Consider the following 18,326-nt stretch of genomic DNA (forward strand, 5'->3'; position numbering starts at 1 on the left):
AGCAATTAGTAGAAAACTATCAAAAACAGAAGGCAGTTTTGCTCAGAAGAATATGATTTTGATAGTATAGGCTTGCACAATGAAGTGCACTTTAAAGGATCTCTAGCTTTTATGCAGATAAAGCTGTCCAATCTTGTTCACCTCATAGCATTTATGATCTTTCTTTTTAATTCAAGGACTTTTTTCATGAAGTTCTATGTTATATCTAAAAGCATATCTTTGTGGCAAGTATTTCTCCGGATAACTCTTGCTTGCATCTGTTTCAGTATCCTTGAACGTTTGTCAAATTCAGGATTCCCAGGACTGAATGTAAAGAAACAGCACGTGCCCTGCAATGCAGATTATAATACATTTGAGGCATCAGTGTTAAACATCCTTGGTGATCAGGCCATACGTTGTCAAGTTATTCTTTAAAATGAAATAGGCTCTTCAGAATATTTCAAGACTTTTTTTCATGGAACAGACTTCTTATGAATATTCTTTGAACTGATTTTTTGTCAGTTATAGAAAAGCCTTAACATTTGACTTTTGTTTAATATAACACCAGTACATTCTCTTCAAGTAGTATAATAGCTGCAAAAATAATTTAATTGTAGATTTAAGTGAGTGGCAGAATTCATGGAATACATTTTACTGTGGGAGACTTCCACCCACCCCAGCCCCGAAATGTGAATGGTACTAAACCAAAAGCTGAAGAATCCCACCTTTTTGTACCTTTCGTTTGTGCATTTCATTTGATAGTTTGGGTTGCTAACATAGACTCACAGAACGGTTTGAGTTGGAAGGGACCTGAAAGTTCCAACCCCCCTGCCAAGGGACACCTTCCACTAGACCAGGATCTGGCCTTGAACCCTTCCAGGGATGGGGCATCCATCCAGCCATCTGTCCATAAGCAGCAGTTGCCTAATACAAACTGAAGAAGTGCTGTAAAAGGTCTTTTGTTGTTGTTATTATGGGTGCAATACAATCTCAGTACAAAAATCATGGAATTAGAATTTTTTTCATAGTCTTAGCAGCAAAATTGAGAGTTGCAGAGGTGATATTTGTGTAGTGTTAGTGTGCTAGGTCCTAGCTGCAGTATTTTCAGTGGCTGGCTGTTAAAACATTTATTGGCTAAATCTACCAAAAAAAGAACTTTTTAAAGTTAATTTGCATTCTGGTGAACAGTCAGCTTCACAGTTTGTCTTATGTAGGATGACAGACTGTAAGTAACAGTAGTTAAACAAGAAACCTGAACCAAGTGGAGATTTCCACACAGACTTCAAGAAGACAATGCTTTCGGTATATTTAGTAACTCAGACTGTTTAGGAGAGTATTACAGCCAGTGTCAGTCTGGAGGTCAGACCAGATGATCAAAATGTCATTCCCTGACCTTATAGTACAGGAATCTATATACAACATAATCAGGGTTTTTATCAATATTAGATGCCTATCTATAGACTTGGGAGAGACCCTGGAAGTTCAAGCTTTTGCTGTAAATTGCTTGACAGGAAATCACAAGACAGTCTAAGTAAATGCAAAAACTGAGACTGATCTCTAACGATTTAGCTCAAGGGTGGAGCATAGCTACTTAAGATCACAGACAAACTTGATGTCATCATACCATGATGAAAGGCTCCTTTTGATTTCAGTGGAAAGTGGCTGAAGCTTTGAAGATGTAGATCCTAATAAACACATAGACATCATGTGATTAGAAGATGTAGATAACTGAGTCTATACTAACGACCTGAGAAAGCTCATTTACCCAACAGATAAGACTAAAAACTGCTTTCCTGGAAGGTGACATCAAATCATAGGATCAGATTCTTCTTGCACTATCAAAAAATATATGCAATGTACTTTTGTATTTTGATTTTTTTTTACTCTCAGATAATTTCTGCTTCATAGCATGGCTATTTTCAGAGCTTGAAAAGTTTACATAACCTGTCATGACACAGACAGGGTTTACAGAGGCATTCTATTTTGCTGAAGCTATGCTGGAAAAAAAGACCCACATAAGAAAAATTAAATAGTAAAAGTTTGTGCAGGTGACTGTAGAAATAACGATACAATAGCAGCAGTTCTGTGTTCCCCAACAGATCTGAAAGCATAGAGCATTTTTGTTGTCTGATCTGTTAGGAATAATGAGAAACAGGGGAAAAGAGCATTGCTGGAGAATTTAGCATCCCAATTTTTCTGGATTAGTAGCCTGTCCTTGGAAGTTACAAGTTCGTTTAACTTGTGTTGTCTTCACAAGCATATCAGCAACTCCAGCAATTATTCACTATTGAATGTGAATAGCAGTATAAACACTTTGAATACAGTTCTTAACTCCAGTTCCCCTTAATTTCGAAGAAACAAATCGCTTTGTAAAATAAAAGCTCAACTTCATTAACCAGTAATAAATATTTGACATCTGCAGGTTGTTAAGTATGTTGCTGAAATAAGACCTAGTTGGGCTAATAATTGCCAAATTTTGGTGTCACCAATGACTTCAGTGAAAGGAACTGCAGAGTCAGGATAAAGAAGGATGGCATGTTGAAGCTGTGCTGCAGTAGGACACCACCATGTCACACAAACAGGAAAACTTGGCTGGTCTGAGCAGTTTGTGTTTAATAGTTGACTTGTGAAAGACACAAAATCAAACTCTTGGTGCTAAGAGACTAAAAGAGCTAATGTATGGTATTTCTGCTGTGTGTAGGGAGGGGAATGTACTGAGTAACTACAAATTGCAGGATTTAGTGTATCAAAACTAAATGCCAGAGTTGGAAATATTTGTCTAACGTTTCAAACTCAAGAAAATAAAATAACCATTTTAAAGACTGAAATCTCTTTGCAGTCCTATGGATTTCCTTTTGTAAGAGATCAGTTCATGTTTTCAGGAGCATAGGAGATGGATAGATGAATAATTTTCAAGAGGAGTGAAAGACCTGCTGTGGTTCAAAGTGGACTGGAAGGAAGATCGGAAAGGTTACCCACCCTCACCATCTTGTCATGGCTTAGATTTTGTTTCTGAACAACACCAAAAATGGATGACTAAGCCCAAATAATACGGACTTAGTATTGTTCTCTAAAGGTCTGTTCAGGGGTTGGAAAATTAATCTTAAAATATTTTATCATCCTTGACCTAATAATAATAAGAAATGTTTCGACTGTGGACTGTTTTTTTTATATTACTGGGCAATCTTTGTATCCTACATTATAAACTCGAAGTCCAATATTTATATACTTGATAAAATATATTTAATTTCTAGTACAAATTGGATTTTAAGTCGTAAAGGAGTGAACACATTTTAAGAACTTAGGCTTTGTGAGATTGTTGGTTCAGGGCCAAAATGATAACTTTGAATAAAAAAAATCACATTTTCCCTTTTTATATTTTTCTCCTCTCCAGAGATTTCGAAAACACCTTATAAAAGCACAGTAAAGAATTCTAAATAAGAATAGTATTTTTATTTTCTTTTTTTGAACAAGTGGTGAGAAAATTGCTTACTTCAGATGTTCTCAAATGGCTTCTTTACCTCTCAGCAAGCTAATGCTTGATATTACTCATTCACTTAGAGGCCAGCAACTTTTCAGTAAGATTAAAGATTTGCAGTAATGTATTTATCTTTACTGTACATCAATGATCATTACATTTTTTTCCTGCTAGTACCTAGAGGGATGGAGCTAAATAAATCTGCTCTTTCCAAATCTGTTTAGATAACACTTCTACTTATTCTTGCCTTTCTTAGAAAAACAATGTCTTTACTAATGTTTCAGGAATGATGTAGGATTTTGTGTTAGCTGCCTCTCTTCATGTTTTGCTATCCTCGCATCTAAGTACAGATTTTTATAAAGGCCGAAGTGTGAACTATTGTAGTGTGTCATAATAGTAAAAGAGTTGATGTGACAGTTATACAGTTTCAGGTATAGAACAAACTAGGAGCCAATGAAATCTTCAATAATAACCTGCTTATTTCCAGTGCTGCATTATGAAAATATTTTCCACTCCATTCTTTCATTCTGTCTTGCAACTGAAGATCTCCAAACAGTTTACCAGGAGTTAAACCCAGTGCTATTGCTTCATATCAAGCAATTATTAAACCTGCTTGCAGATGGATGGGTAAGTCTAGATGGAAGTGTAATTTGTCTCACTTCCTCTAGGCCATGCTATGACTTGGAATCATAGCCAGCTGCAGAACATGAATCCTCAGTATTAATCACATTTCATCTATTAGCCAGTACGTTATGTGCTAGGTTCCAGTGCTATCAACAAACACACTGGCACAGCAGTTGGATACCCTTTTGATCATGCCATTCCACTCTGACATTTTAAGTGCTAGTGCTTTGCTGCGTTTAAATTTTGAGCAGCATAATACTGCCTCTGCTCCCTCATCAAAAAGGAGTTGCATGACTGGGGGAGTTCCATGGCAAGCTTAATCTTCACTGTGTCTGTCTCATTTCTGTTCACCTGCAGTTCATCTGTGGTCCCCATGGTCCTGTGTGGCGTACCAGGACAGCATGCCATCTAGCTGATGAGGGGAATGAGTTTTCCTAATCCTATCAACCACTGTTCTTGTTCTGACCTCTCACATCTTGCTCCACAGGTGACCTGCTAAGCAGGCTCAGGAGCGGCTGTGGCCGGTGCGCGGCTGGTGTTATAGGTAAAGCCGATGTAACAGATCAGACTGCAGCTGCAGACAAATACTGACAAAGCATGCTTAAAGGAGCATCTTACTGACATTGAGCAATAGTTTTTGACACTGAAGGCGACATCGGTTACAGTGGGAAGACTTGACTTGCATTTAGGTTATAGTGGTTCTGAAGAATGGCTGGAAAACATATACCGTGCAGACTGGTTTGTTGTGGTGTTGGTTGTTTTGGGTTTTTTTTATTGCCAGTGATTAGGTACAAATCTTTCCATTCTCTCTTTTCTTTGTGAAGCAAACAGGAGGATGCATGAGCTAAGAGATAATGAAGCACAGTGTGCTGTTTCAAATCTTTGCTTTTGTAACACTAACAAGAATGGGGGGAAACAAGCACAAGTATTTTTTTGTTATCTGGGTGTTTGCATGTCATTCAAACAAGATAGTGACACAATGAATGTATCAAAAGAGCAAATCAGTTGATTGTGCCATACTGGTGTATTTCCATTTCAGAACTGAATCACATGAGGTGGGAGCATCTTATTACAGATTAAGTAGCCTATCTGGGAAAGACAGAATGATAGCAAACGTTCACATAATGCAAGTCTTGTTTAAGCTCAAGGAAAAAAAAAAAGTCTTCTTTCAAATACCAGGTTTCACCCAGCTGATGGTAGTAGCCAGTAAAGACAGCTATTGCAGTTATCTTTTTGATATGTTCCCCCTTTTCAGTGTTCTTGTGAGTATAAAGCATACTAAAATGATTGCTTTCTTGTACAAATGGCTACTGTTCTGTGGGGTTTTTTTCCACAGCAGGAGTGCTGGCAAGGCTTGAGAAAGCAACAAGTGCGAAAACACTGATGCAGGCATTATCTTGATGTGTGGATTTAACCTTTTTCAGTGAATGATCAGAAAGCTAAAAAGATACACAAGTGTTGCTGAAATTTGATCTGAAGTAGACAGCCAATGAGTAAGCCCCTAGCACTAAAGAGTGGCAGTGATGTGCCAGTAATGCAGTCTTCTCAGGAATGTCTTTATATGCTTCTAATTGGATTCCGTGGGAGAAGTCTGCCTGTAAAAATGGATTAGGTGAGGCTAAGATCAACAGCATAAAATAAAATAAAACTGCAGTTGATTCTCACTTCACTAAATCAAATGGCAGAGGCAAATCCTTTTTCGGTTAGCCCTTCTATGAGTTTTTCGAAATGCCATGTAGGATCCAGTCTGTAGACCAGTGTGCCCCATTATCTGCTGTTTCAGAGAAAAGTGCATAAAATTTCATGGTAGACAAGTAGGGCTTTGTAATATTGCATGGAGGGGATAGTCTGCAGTGAGAAATCAAGGTTGTGAATGTCTTTTCCATATAATAAAGGTCAAATAAGTGGGCTATTGATATTTTTTTACATAATCTCAGTAGTGAAATAATTAGATGATTATCGATAAGTTTCTTGAGAGAAACTCAAGACCAGTTGAGTCTCAGACTCAAGACCAGAGAAACTCAAACGCCACAGGAACTGAATGGCAAATTACAAAGCAGAATTACTGTCTCTGTGGCCAGTTGCTTATTTCTCTTTCGAGTTAAGGCCTTTGGACAGGGAGCAGAACGGCAGTCGGGACCGCACAGAACGGGGCTGTTCCTTGGAGCGCCCTAAACCCTTATCAAATCAAACGAAAAGACAGAAAGCTGTAAGACAGAAACAAAAAGATGTTAAGAAGTAAAACAAAGCAGTTATTTCAAGCACAGTTAATGTTGGTTAGGGTACTGTCACATCAAGAGTGCAATAATTCTACCTCAGTGACAGCAGACCTGGTTTCTCACTGCTGTCTGACTGATCAGCGGTAGCTTCAGGTGTGTTCCAAAGTGCCCAGAGCTGAACATCGATAGGTGGGAGTTCATAATTTAAAATGAACATTTGTGCTACATGAATAGTTAAAATGCGCAATCTGAATTTTGCTGATGTCTTCTAGTAATTTGTTTTGTGTGAGTTTGTCATGAATTGAAACAACTGCTGCATGTCTTAAAAACAAACAGTATTAATGGCCCATTGCACCAGAATAATGGCTTTTTCAGTCCAAATGTTTGTGTATTACAAATTATAAATTATTTCTTCATTCAGTAACCAGTAAAATGTTACTTATCGTGTCTGCTGCAGCTACTCTTGACAACTTGAGCTGTTTAGGTTAAGTGAAACTAACAATAATGAACCCTGTGACAGGGAGCATTTAAAAGTCCCTGAAGTGGATTTTATTTTAAAAGCAATAGTGCTTGAGTATGTAGTGAATGACCACTCTTTTTGATTCTCGCCCTCCCACAAAAGAGAGGTTGGATACAGAGCTCATGTTAATCCAGTTCCTTGACATGAGGGGAGTTATTCCTGGCATATTTCTTCCAGGGCTTGGAGCAGACCCTGTTATAAGGGTTATATTGAAGTTATACAACGCCATGAGTGAACGTAAGCTGGTCCCTAGTTTGAGTGATCTGAAATTACGAATTGCAGCAATTCAGTGATGCTGTATAAGCAGCTGAGTTGTTTCTGCAAGTGTTGGAGAGTGGAAGGGAAAAGGAGGAGGAGGCAGCTTCAGAGAAGGGAGCTCAGCAGCAGCAGGTCACTGTGCCACCACAACTGTCCTGCCTTCCTCTGTCAGTCATAAATCCCACCGAGTCATTCTGACTGTGTGGCATGGCCCTCCTGGTAGCTGTGGGACATAGTCTCAGTGCAGGACCCGTGCGTTAATGTCCCACAGACAGCTGCTGCTGAAGAGCCTGCTGTTCCTTGTTGAACTGCCTAGCGTCAGCTAATACATGTCATCCACCCTTGCCATGAGCTCAACAAATAGGTGAAGGACAGCAAACAGATTTTTCAGTACAGTAAATCAAGTAAGAGCATTTCAACTCCTCTAGTGTTTATTAAATTATGTTGTTATGTGTGTTCATTCAGCAATTTGTGAATTATGTTGGTTTATCATAAACACATTTTACCAAAGTACGTCACATAGTGACCCTTCTCCAGAACGACATTCTGAATTAACTGCGCTGTCATAGAAGCCAATGGCAACTGCAGTGTCATACATCAGATCTTCTTTTTCTAAGGTAGCCTACAAAATTAGTTTTATGGGTTGTTGCTGTGTATTTGCAAGAGAGATTTTCAATGTTAAAAACTCCCATGTTGAGATTTTTTCCCAATTTTTTTTTAATTTTCATTTGTGTTGCTTAGCAATAAGGTTAAAATAAATGCTTTGCAATAATTGAGCTTCTAGTTAACTCTTCTGTAGCATTGCTGACATATTAGGGATAGATAACCATGGGATGTTTACCTGATCTTGTATAACAGAAAGTGTCAGATCAAGAGCTCTAATCCATACAGCCATCGATTAACTAAACTTCACGATATTCTTGAAATAGGTGTTGAGTTATTGCGTGGGTGCAAATTTATTCTAATGGGTGGAAATACTGAGAAACACCCTGATTTGCGTAGTTGCCTAGTAGTCAAAGCTGACTTCTGGTGCTCAAGAATGCAGGCCACCAGATTTTTCTCCAAATCCTGTACAGCCACTGCCTCGGGAAGTAACCTCCTGTGCCCCGTTAAATGATGTGCACGGTTATGTTCTCCACTGTGTTGGTTTGAGGATTGATGCGAGAGCAAGAAACAGAGGGGACAATAATGAGAATTTTTCAGAATCCACCCTATTGCTGCTTTTACCACTGTATGTGCTCTTTCATGACACAGTTTGGCATGTTCAGCTTTTTTATCTGCATTCAGACTTTTAAAATTATGTGTTACAGGCATTCCTACAGACACAGGCAGTTTACATGTGTTTCTTTTGGTATGCGGGCTTCGAAGAGTCAAAGACCCTCTGTATTTAGTAGATGTGTTTTCAGGTGAGTACCAGCTGTTTGAATACCCTTGTTTTGTCACTGGATTCAGATGCCTTTCTTTTGATGCTTGTAAGTTTGGCATAAGCTGTTTCATTCACTGCAGAAAACTTCATAATATATCTACATTTAAAAAAGGAGATGCTTATGTAACCACTGATCTGTTCAATGCATTACTTCGGTACTGCATCTTTTCCGGTCTGCTGGGAATAACAGAGCATTAAAATCAAAGCAGCATTTATTTTACTTGCTGGAAAACCTGTTCTACTATTACATACAATATTAATGGAAGACAAAAGAAGAGTTCACCTACTTCAAAATAGCTTTTTTATCTTACTGTCCTGAGGCTGTTACACTGATTTGCATGTGTGCTAATTAATATCGTTGAAGATACCAGCAAATTTTGCCACCCACCCTTATGGCTCAACACTGTAAACAAGGCTGAAATTTTCTCCTCCTCCCAGATGTGAATGTTTTGGCAGGTTCTGCTTGTGTCTGTAAAAGTTTCAGGTATTTCTTGTGACACTTAGTAACAAATGTAGTTTATTAAAGTCAAGTAACTGGTGTTGTTCTATTCTGGTATTGAGAGATCAGCAGTTTTCTCTTGTTCATGTAACTAAAGTATTAACTGCAATGGTTGCAGTTACTTCCACATGTTCCTTTACATACGAAAAAATTCAAATAATTTTGTCTTTAGTGGCCAGAGTCACTGGGTGATATAGAGCATTGTTCTTTTGAGATGATTCAAAATTAACATCTGAGCTTAGTTAAATAACCCTTGAATCTGCGTGAAGCAGAAATGCTAAATACTAACTTTCAGATATGCTAATCATTTAACTTCTGAGGAGTAATGCGAGGGCTGAGCGTGTAATCTGGTACAGATTCAGTCTATTAAGTAGTAATACAATATTTGCCTAATCTTTATTCATACAGCTATTTACACTGATTTCAGAGAAAAATAAATTAAAAATTAATATTTTTTGTTAATAAAAAATATGTTCCTCTTTTGTTTTAGATTGGCACAGAAAGGATCCTAGTGTCCATCTGGGCATAATGGGACCTGCAGTAAGTCAGTGTTTTAGTTTTATTTGTATGTTTATTCCTAAATACTTCCATTTACTTGCACCTGAGATACCGCAATAATTCTTTCCCTTACTGAACCTAACTCAGAGGACTTCTAACTGTTGCAGCGATAAGAAGGTACAAACCTGGCCATTGTAAAGGCTGTTTGCAACAGGTCTAAACTGTGGAAGTGGAAGATATTCCAGTGCTCAGGCTTCCACCGTTCAGGGTCCTGCTATCAGCTAAAAGGCCGCCTCGCTCAGCATGTGCTCTGCTTTTGCCTTGCCAAAGGGAAAGCAGCTCAAAGAGTTTTTCTAAGAGGATCTGCACTGAGGTAGCCCATCTCTATCCAGTTAGGTTGTTATTAATGCAGACTTATCAATAGCAGTAAAATAGTTTACTGCCACTGTAGATTGGTTTTGCATATACTGATTTTTTTTTTTCTTTAGAAGGCTTGGGCTGGTTTTATAAAGGGCATCTGAAGCTGTATTACTATAATTTTCTGTCTTGATAATGCTATTAATCTATTATGTCTCTTAGAACAACGCATTTAGTGTTTCATTTGACTACTGAAAGAACTTTTGAAGGTAGTAAGTATCAGAATATTTGGATTCTAATATTGGCTTCTGGTTTTATACCTGTGGGATAGTACAAAATTTTGTACAGAATCAGAAAGTTCTAAAACTCCTACAAATCAAATATTAGAAATGCCTATTTCAATATGAATAATTTATAAATGAGCCTATCAAATATTTTGAAAGGCAACAGTTGCCATCTAGGAGAATTTGTAGCAGGTATTGCTAATGAGGATTTTTAATACTGTGAAGGTGATATGAGATGCTCGTTATCCCTGTTTTTATGTGTTATGTTCACGTGGAGGATTGAGTCTTTGTTCCATTCCATTTAGATTTTGATGCTATTTCTGGTAGTCTCAATTTATACACAATTAACAGTTGCCAGTAGGTGCAAAATGGTGTTAGGTTTCTGTCTGACACCAGGCAGCAAGGACAGAGCTTGAGCTGACAAATAAAATGGGTGAAGCCTGTTTCACTTTTAGAATCTGAGTGCGCTAAAGCCTGGGATACAGACATCTGAGAAGGAGGGTGGTGTTGACTGAAATAAATAAAATCAGAAACTGAGTTGTTCTTACATGTTCACATCTCAGATAAAGCTTACAGTTATCATTCCTTCCAAACTAATTACATGTATTTCTGTAAAAGTGCTAGCCAATATTGTGAGATTTCACTTTGTCCCTGCTAAGTCATAAAGATCCTGTATATCAAATTGGAAGTTACAACTTCAGATTCTCTTCTTTTCACAGCAGGGTCAGTCAGTTAAATGGCAGCTCTTCTGTGATTGCTGACTCTCTTTTTGATAAAACATTGGGCTGCCATCTCAAAATGTTGTCATGAGTTTCTCAGCAATGGTTTGCTTTTCATGAAGCACCAGCTCCTGACAGAGTTTAAAACCAAAACTATCACAATTGCTATTATGAAATATTCTTCTAGTTGTAGAGAAAGCTTTGAAAATGTGGGCTCATGAACCATGAATATAAGCAAAAAAACCTATTGAACAGTCCCAACTGCACCCCATCATTTTTAAATCAAGTAGCGTGATTTTTGAGGAAATAACAAGATTGAACTTCTCTGAAGAGGGAAGCATTCCCCACTGCAGCCAAGTCCTCTGTTCTGGGTGCTTAAAAGGAAGTAAAGTGTTGCATAAATTATCTGGCAGTCCTTTCTTTTCTAATGGTCTCTTAAAGCTTTGAGCATCTACTGTGTTTCCAGTTATTTCCACTGAGAGATCTGTCTGATTTCACCTGCAGAAACTGGGGCCTTTAGAAACGAACCACCCATGAACATCTAAATGTTTTTATGATATCTGTTAAGTACAGTGCTGAGAAAATGCAAAACTACAAAATGGGTGGTTGTTTTCAGAACCCTGAGAGAAAGATGAATATTTCCCACATCTCGGTCTAACCAGTGCCCTACCCAAATATTTGCTAGCACAGTGTCTGCTCTGGGCCAGATCCTCACAGTAGCAACTGCACTGTTAAATGGGGAGAGGGGGAAGGATGCCTCTGAGCCACCAAAGCGCTGCGCCTAACTCTGTGCAAAGTGAGGTTCATTCCCACAGCTTCCCACAGCCCTGCACAGGGACCAGGTAGGGCTGCAGGGAGTGTTCTGCTGCTTCTGCTTCTAGTGTGTGCCTACCTCAGGGAGACGTACTTTACATCAAACTAACAAAACTAATTGCAGGACTTTTGAGAAAGAAATCAGTTGTGTTACATGGATCTCCATAGCAGCAGAAGTCTTGAAAAGGCAGCCTATAGCCTTAATCTACACCAGTGGATAGGTGTGAGTAGGCAGCTGTGTCATATGAAGCAAACTCTTGCTGATACTAAAAGGTTACTAAAAGCTCCACTGTTTCATCTGGGTGATGTGTTTGTTTCCTTCTGTAAGTCTTATCTCTGATTCATCTTCACATGAGCCTGAAAACTTGTAGGCAGTCTGATTCATGAGAAAATAAATAGAATCTGAATGGGCAAATAAGGACTATTTTTCTATTTTCTCGTTCAGTTTAGTTCTTTGTAAATTTTGGGACTTAGCATTTTGTTTTTAAGAGCTGTTTTTACTTTTGTATTTTATGTGCATTTTTTTTCCACACTAATACACAAAATGATTTGGAAGGGAACTGGTGTGGAAAGCAAATCTATAGCGGGTATAATGAAGGTGTGCTTTAGAATCAAAAGATGTACTTGCTGCCTCCAGAGAGGATTTTAAACATGTTAGTGGTCTTTTAAAATTTGCTTCGCTTTTTCATAAGCTAACGTCTTTACAGTAAGCTACCAGAAATAACCTTGCAGCAGTGCATAGGCAGGATCAAGGACTGAACCTCCTTAAACCATTTAAAAATGTATTTCTCCCATAGTACTAAAATATTGCTGAAGGATGAAAATATCTCTCAGCTCTATTGGTATTTAGCTGTACTTTTCTTATTCATGTTACTTCTCAAATCATAAAACCTTAAGAAAATCAGTGCCATTATCTGTGAAGCAAGTAATGTTTATTGTGAATATTAAAAACCCACACACATTAAGATTATATTAAATATAAAGAACAAAGGCCCACACACGATTTTCTGCTTTGCTTTCATAAGATTATAACCTTTTCCCTGCATTTGATATGCATGATTTTCTCAAGTGGTGCAATCTAAGTAATGTTGCAGCACTGGGTCCTGTATAATGTAAATTTTTTTTTTAGCATTTATCACCTCTTCCAGTTCTCCTTTTGTTCATTTTTGTAAAGAAATTTGAAACAATAGCTCTATATTTTCAGCAGCTCTATATTCCGAGAATAGAAGCTTATGAAATATTAGGCAAGTTAAGGCCACATTCAGCTGTTGGGTAACCCTGAAGCCCACTTTGTACTCTCTGCGTAATTCTTAACCATTCTTGTAGACAGTACAGAATATTGCTGTGTTTGTAATGATCCTGTCTTCCGCTGACAGCTATTTTTCCTCTGTCCAATGTCTTTCCATGCCCAGCAAGACGGTTTCAGTTGAGTAACTGCCTTCACAGATGGAGAGACCGATCAGGTTGTGCAGCCCATCTCTTGGTAAGGGACGGCTGTTACCTACCCTGTGTTTTCAGGGCTGGGTCTAAAATGGAACAGCCGTTGACACAACTAAAGTGAGCAACTAGAATAAGTCTAATAACCTGCTCCAGAATATCCTAGAGCACAGTAATTAGGAAAATCACATAGAAGACAAAGATGCAATTTCAAATTCTTTAGCCTGCTGAGGAATATGAAAATCTGCCAGCTATATCTTGAATAAATATCCTACTCACTAAGACATTTTTTAAAAGATAAGAGCTAGTGTTGCTATTAAGCTGACAACTCTTCTAACCCTTTGTTTGCTTGTTCAAGAATTCCCTGAAAATGAAACTTTTGTTAGAAATGGTAACATTTGCACCCATATAAAAACTTGCTGCCTATTTCTTCACAAGGTTCTATATTTTTCTTTTAGACCTGAAGTTTTGTTAATTTAGATTCTAGTTGCCAAATTGTTTCAGCTGAATTAAAACTATTTTTTTTTATAAGTTGTTGATTGTCCCAAGTTGCAGTAGTAGAGCTACATGCTGAGCCAGAAAACACTGAATTTCCTTAAGCATTTAATCTATGGAAGAGATGATGCAGAATGTCCGAGCACAAGGGTCTTAATTTCTGGTGCATTTGCTGCAGGCAGATAGTGTTGCCTTGAAGACAACAGTTGTGTTTTCAGTTGTAGGGGAGCCTTGGTCTTGCTGAGCCTATTCAACAATTCATCAGGTGGAAGTTGTAATGTGGGGTCACCTGCTGCTGCGAGTAAAGCTGGTTCCTTTCACAGTGATGCTGTCAAACCCTCACAAACCCAAGCAATCGAGCAGATTCCTCCTAGCTGTATTGAACATGCTCTCAGCTACAGCTTTTCATGCGTTAGTACTCTGCATGATATTCTGCTAGTACTTTAAATGTACTAAGACCCGTTTTTCCCTGCAAAGTCTGGAGGGACACAGTAGTCCCAGCATTATCATGAAGATGTTTCTGGACCATTGCTTCTGAGTTACTTTTTATATGGCAGCAGTTTAATATAATGTGTTTATTGAAGATTTCCTAGTTTTTGATGGTGGATCATGGTAGGCTCTGTGCTTAAGAGGCACCTTCATCTTCATGCAGCATTTATTCTATGATTTTCTGTCCTGTCAAACATGTCTCAGATGTTTCTTTGCCTGTCAGCAGAGTAGAACCTCCTTAATAGCCTATCTGGTCCTGTTAGGCACGGGTCCTTGCTATGTCCCTACTCCACTTTCCATATGTCATATTATCACAGCTGTTTGATAGAAACTCTTCATACAAAGTAAGGTGCTTTCTTCTGATCTCTGCTAAATTGGTGAAATTTGCATCTCTCTGAAGGTTCTTCCTCTGGATGGATAATTTTTTTGAACAAAAGATGATAACTGATGATCATACTTGCCTGTTATGTTGATAGGTAACAAAATAAAATGTGGCGACAAACAAGCTACCTGTAGAACTGGATCATGGAGACATTTTGGGTGAAACTAACCTTCTTTTCAGTAGCTTTTTGTGAGACTGTGCCAAGTTCCTAGGCATCCTGCCATAGTCAGTTGGCTCTGGAAACGTTCACATCTTTTAAGTGCATTTCCAACTTACTAAACAGGTTATGTTGTATCTAATTTCTGTTATATTGAACCTGTGGTTAGATAACTGTGCCTCCTCGAGTTCCTAAATGTAGCTCGGGGGGATCACTTAGCTAAGTCATTGCTACACCCATCCTGAAAGTAGTATTGTAACTGAATCACCATACTGAGGCCAGGCTTCTTGCAATATTTACCAATAGAAGAGTGCAGCTTGAAGGGTTATTCTGGTCATGAGGCAGATGGCAGTCTCTTGTCTTCCACTGAAGTAGATGGGATAGAAATTAGTACCTTACAAATTTTATGGATCACTTCACAAGCTGTAGTTTTTCTCATCCTTCTAAAGGTAGAAGAGCAAAAGACCGTATCGTACTGCTCATTAAATCACTTGCAAGTACTCCATTGATTTTAATGGAAACAGAGTATAGTTCCTCATGAGAGGAACTCAGCATCAAAGTAGTACTTTGGGGAAAAAGCTGAAAAGATATTTATATAGAAATAGCAATTGTGAAGTTCAGTATGAAATATCCAAGGAACCTGTGACATGACATACTGGTTTAGTGTGTGGATCTCTATCATACTTTGTTACCAGGATCAGGTAGTGCTTCAGGAAAGGGCACTTGATTTTCCCCCTCCTGTTACCAAAAATACTTTCTTAAGGAGTTATGCAAGCCTTTTATTTCTTGCATTCAGTGGGAATTCATTCCTTAGTGCAAGAGTGATTCATTTGACTCTTTTAACTTGTGAAACTGTTTTTATGAAACATGAACATATGAACATCATATGTTCAAAGTAAACAATCATAGTTATAAAATACATTCTGAGGGTTTTTTCCAAAAGCTTTCTCAAATGCTTTGTGAGTGTTATCTGTCTCTTGTGAAAAAGAAAAAAAACCAAAGAAAATGAAAATATTAACACGCATTTTAAAAAAAATAAGCCATGTTGTTCCCAATATTTACAACTGCTGCACACTGTGCAAGCTATCATGAATTAATCTAACATAGTCAGCCGTAATAAAAATAGTCTAGGTTTTTTCTTCATGTTTAGTTAAGGATTTCCAAGTTCTGTTTATTTGGCTTAATCATGTTAAATGGCAATAGCAGATGTAGTTAAGCTTTGTAAATAAACCTGCTGAAGTTAATTGTCCAGCTTAGGCAATGTTCTAATAACGCGAGCATGCCTTCATGTTAGACTCTATTTTAGAATTTTGTGTTTATTAGTTTTCAAAAATGTTTCTGGCACTGCAAAACATCTATCTGACTGTCTCAGTTTACAGGCAGATTGCTCCCTCTTGTTAACTAAAGCCTGAAAAGTTCCTTTCCTTCCTCACATTACTCACTGCATACGTAGAAGGACAGACAATTGCTTGGCACACGAGTGTGTTGTTCCTCACTTAGACAGTAAGTTGTCAAATCGGTCATTTGAATCATGTTAGACTTAGCAGAATCAGCTGAAAACATTCATTCATGTTAAACAGATCTAGCTCTAATTAGAACCTGCAGCCAGAGGGATGTCAGGGGAGAAGAAACAGAACCTCCCCTTCTGACAGCAGCCCAAAGCTACGCTGCGTTGGAGGAGTCACTCAAAGGTTTAGAGTGGAGTAGGCAATTCGTGCTCTGCTATACTGTGCACCCACCCCCCGAGCAGGGTATTCTAAGTGTCAATCACTCACAAGAGCATTTGGCTGAAGAGTCAAATGTGGCCACCAAGCTACAGATCTGTGGTATGATTTTAAAGCTCAGCACATTCATGTATTTAAATATTTCAGTTAAAAATATGCCATGATTCATTTTTCTTTTCTGGGTATTTCAGAACATGCTATAGCACTGAAGTAGTGTCGTGTGTGTGTATTCCTTTCTAGGTTGATCCACTTTTTACAAGTGAAGTTAAGGAAAAAGTTAAAAGGTAAGAAGTTAACAGTAAGCCTTCTGTCTGCTCCAAATGGAAGCACCTGGCTGTCTGTTTTTTTAACTAGTGTGCGTAACTGCTCTTTTGTATATACTAATGAACATAGATGCACAACCCTCTGTATGACTAACAGATGTGTTCTGATTACTTGGGATGTAACATTCTCAGAGTAAGTATTCTACACATCTTAAATTTTAGAATAACCAGTAGATTGTTTCATGTTTTGCGTTGAATCATATCTGATTTAGTGTGATTTATATTTATTGTTCTTTTGGGGCTTTTCATTTTTTCATCCTGGCTTCTGCAAGCTTTTGTATGCTTGTTGGTGGTGGGTAAGTGAGTAGATGGACAAGATAACCCTGTATAACTTTTTTCTGTCCCTAGTTTATATGCTTCCTGACTGAAGGATATAAATGTTAGAGAAATTAGATTTTTCTATGTGTGTGTCTACAGAATCTAGAACTGTCTGTCTTGAACAGAACAACCATGCTATCTCTGATTGATATCTGATAATAAAATTTGCATAAAATATGTTTTGCAATTCCATTTTTGGAGCAAAATATAAAGTTTTTTGTTTTCTATCAGGTTATTAATAGGAAACATGGCACCTGTAATCATATATTTATACTCCGGTTGATATAGTTGTTTATCTCTACGGAGGCTGGATGTTACTGCACAATCAGAAAAGCAATGCTTAACAAAGTCTAGTTGACAGGGAGCTGGTCTTACTGTCAAATGCACTTGTGTTTCTGTCTGGCTTGGTGATCTGATGTTGAGGTTAAAGAGGCAGGAGCAGGCTCAGCAAGCAGAGGAGATGCTGGCTTTTCAATAATGATCACCAGTCTTAAAAATCTCATTCACTTCATCTGATACTGAACACCTAATTACCCTATTTTTCCACCCTTCATCCTTGATTCAATTGGCCTTGATTAACCTGAGAAAGATGAGGTCAGTAGAAATGTAACCATTCAGAACAGAAGAGCACTTACAGCAAAAGAGGAATCAGAGGAGATCTTGCACAACCACATTCCATCCCCAAAAGCCAGCATCTGAAAAGTCAGCATCTCCTGCAGCTGACCATTCTGATGATCGCACTCCGTTTTCCTAAGTATTTAAACCACGTTTATTTTAAATTGTGCATGCATCCTCCCTATATTACACATTTTTTTTGAGGGGAAAATGGCACTCCTATCCATTAACTCAGCTCCTTCATTTATGAGACTGATTGTGGTTAACAGAGCGTGGTGTTAAGTGATGGACTGTACAACTCCAGAAGAGCAGACAATGAAGTGGCAGACAGCAGTGTATACTGTATGGAGTTTATAACTGCATTTATAAACAGAAAGTTAACCAAAACATGGTAAGGTGGCTTGCCCGTGAGCAAGCAATTGTTAACATCAGAACGTGCCTGAATTGCTCTGACCACCTTTCCATCATTACCCTAAGTTTTATGAAGAGTTGTTAAAGCATGTTCTGAGGAGGTGTCCTGTTTGTGTTTTATTTCTAGGGCACCTGGAGTGCATTTATTACAGGAGGTGCCACAGGACGATCTTCATGCTGCTATGAAAAGGTGCTTTGCTGTGGTGAACAGTTCCGTTTCAGAGGGGATGTCTGCAGCAATTCTGGAGGTAATTGCATCTTAGTGGTAAAGTTCTTCAGTGAGGTTACAGTGAATCTGAAA

The 18,326-nt window shown here is 38.2% G+C and overlaps 1 protein-coding gene across 2 annotated transcripts in view; it reads left to right on the top strand.

Annotated features, from left to right (window-relative positions):
* Nucleotides 1–18,326, top strand: part of GLT1D1 (glycosyltransferase 1 domain containing 1) — a 58,117-nt gene that overhangs the window by 24,188 nt on the left and 15,603 nt on the right. Inside the window, exons 7-11 of one of the 2 annotated variants that reach the window (XM_055711265.1) lie at nucleotides 4,569–4,625; nucleotides 8,389–8,484; nucleotides 9,494–9,543; nucleotides 16,599–16,642; nucleotides 18,153–18,273. In XM_055711265.1, the coding sequence (XP_055567240.1) occupies nucleotides 4,569–4,625; nucleotides 8,389–8,484; nucleotides 9,494–9,543; nucleotides 16,599–16,642; nucleotides 18,153–18,273 (368 nt within the window). The remainder of the gene's footprint in view (nucleotides 1–4,568; nucleotides 4,626–8,388; nucleotides 8,485–9,493; nucleotides 9,544–16,598; nucleotides 16,643–18,152; nucleotides 18,274–18,326) is intronic. The other variant, XM_055711272.1, reaches the window with a different exon arrangement.

This window comes from Falco cherrug, chromosome 1, assembly GCF_023634085.1.
Source record: "Falco cherrug isolate bFalChe1 chromosome 1, bFalChe1.pri, whole genome shotgun sequence".
Lineage (NCBI taxonomy): Eukaryota > Metazoa > Chordata > Aves > Falconiformes > Falconidae > Falco > Falco cherrug.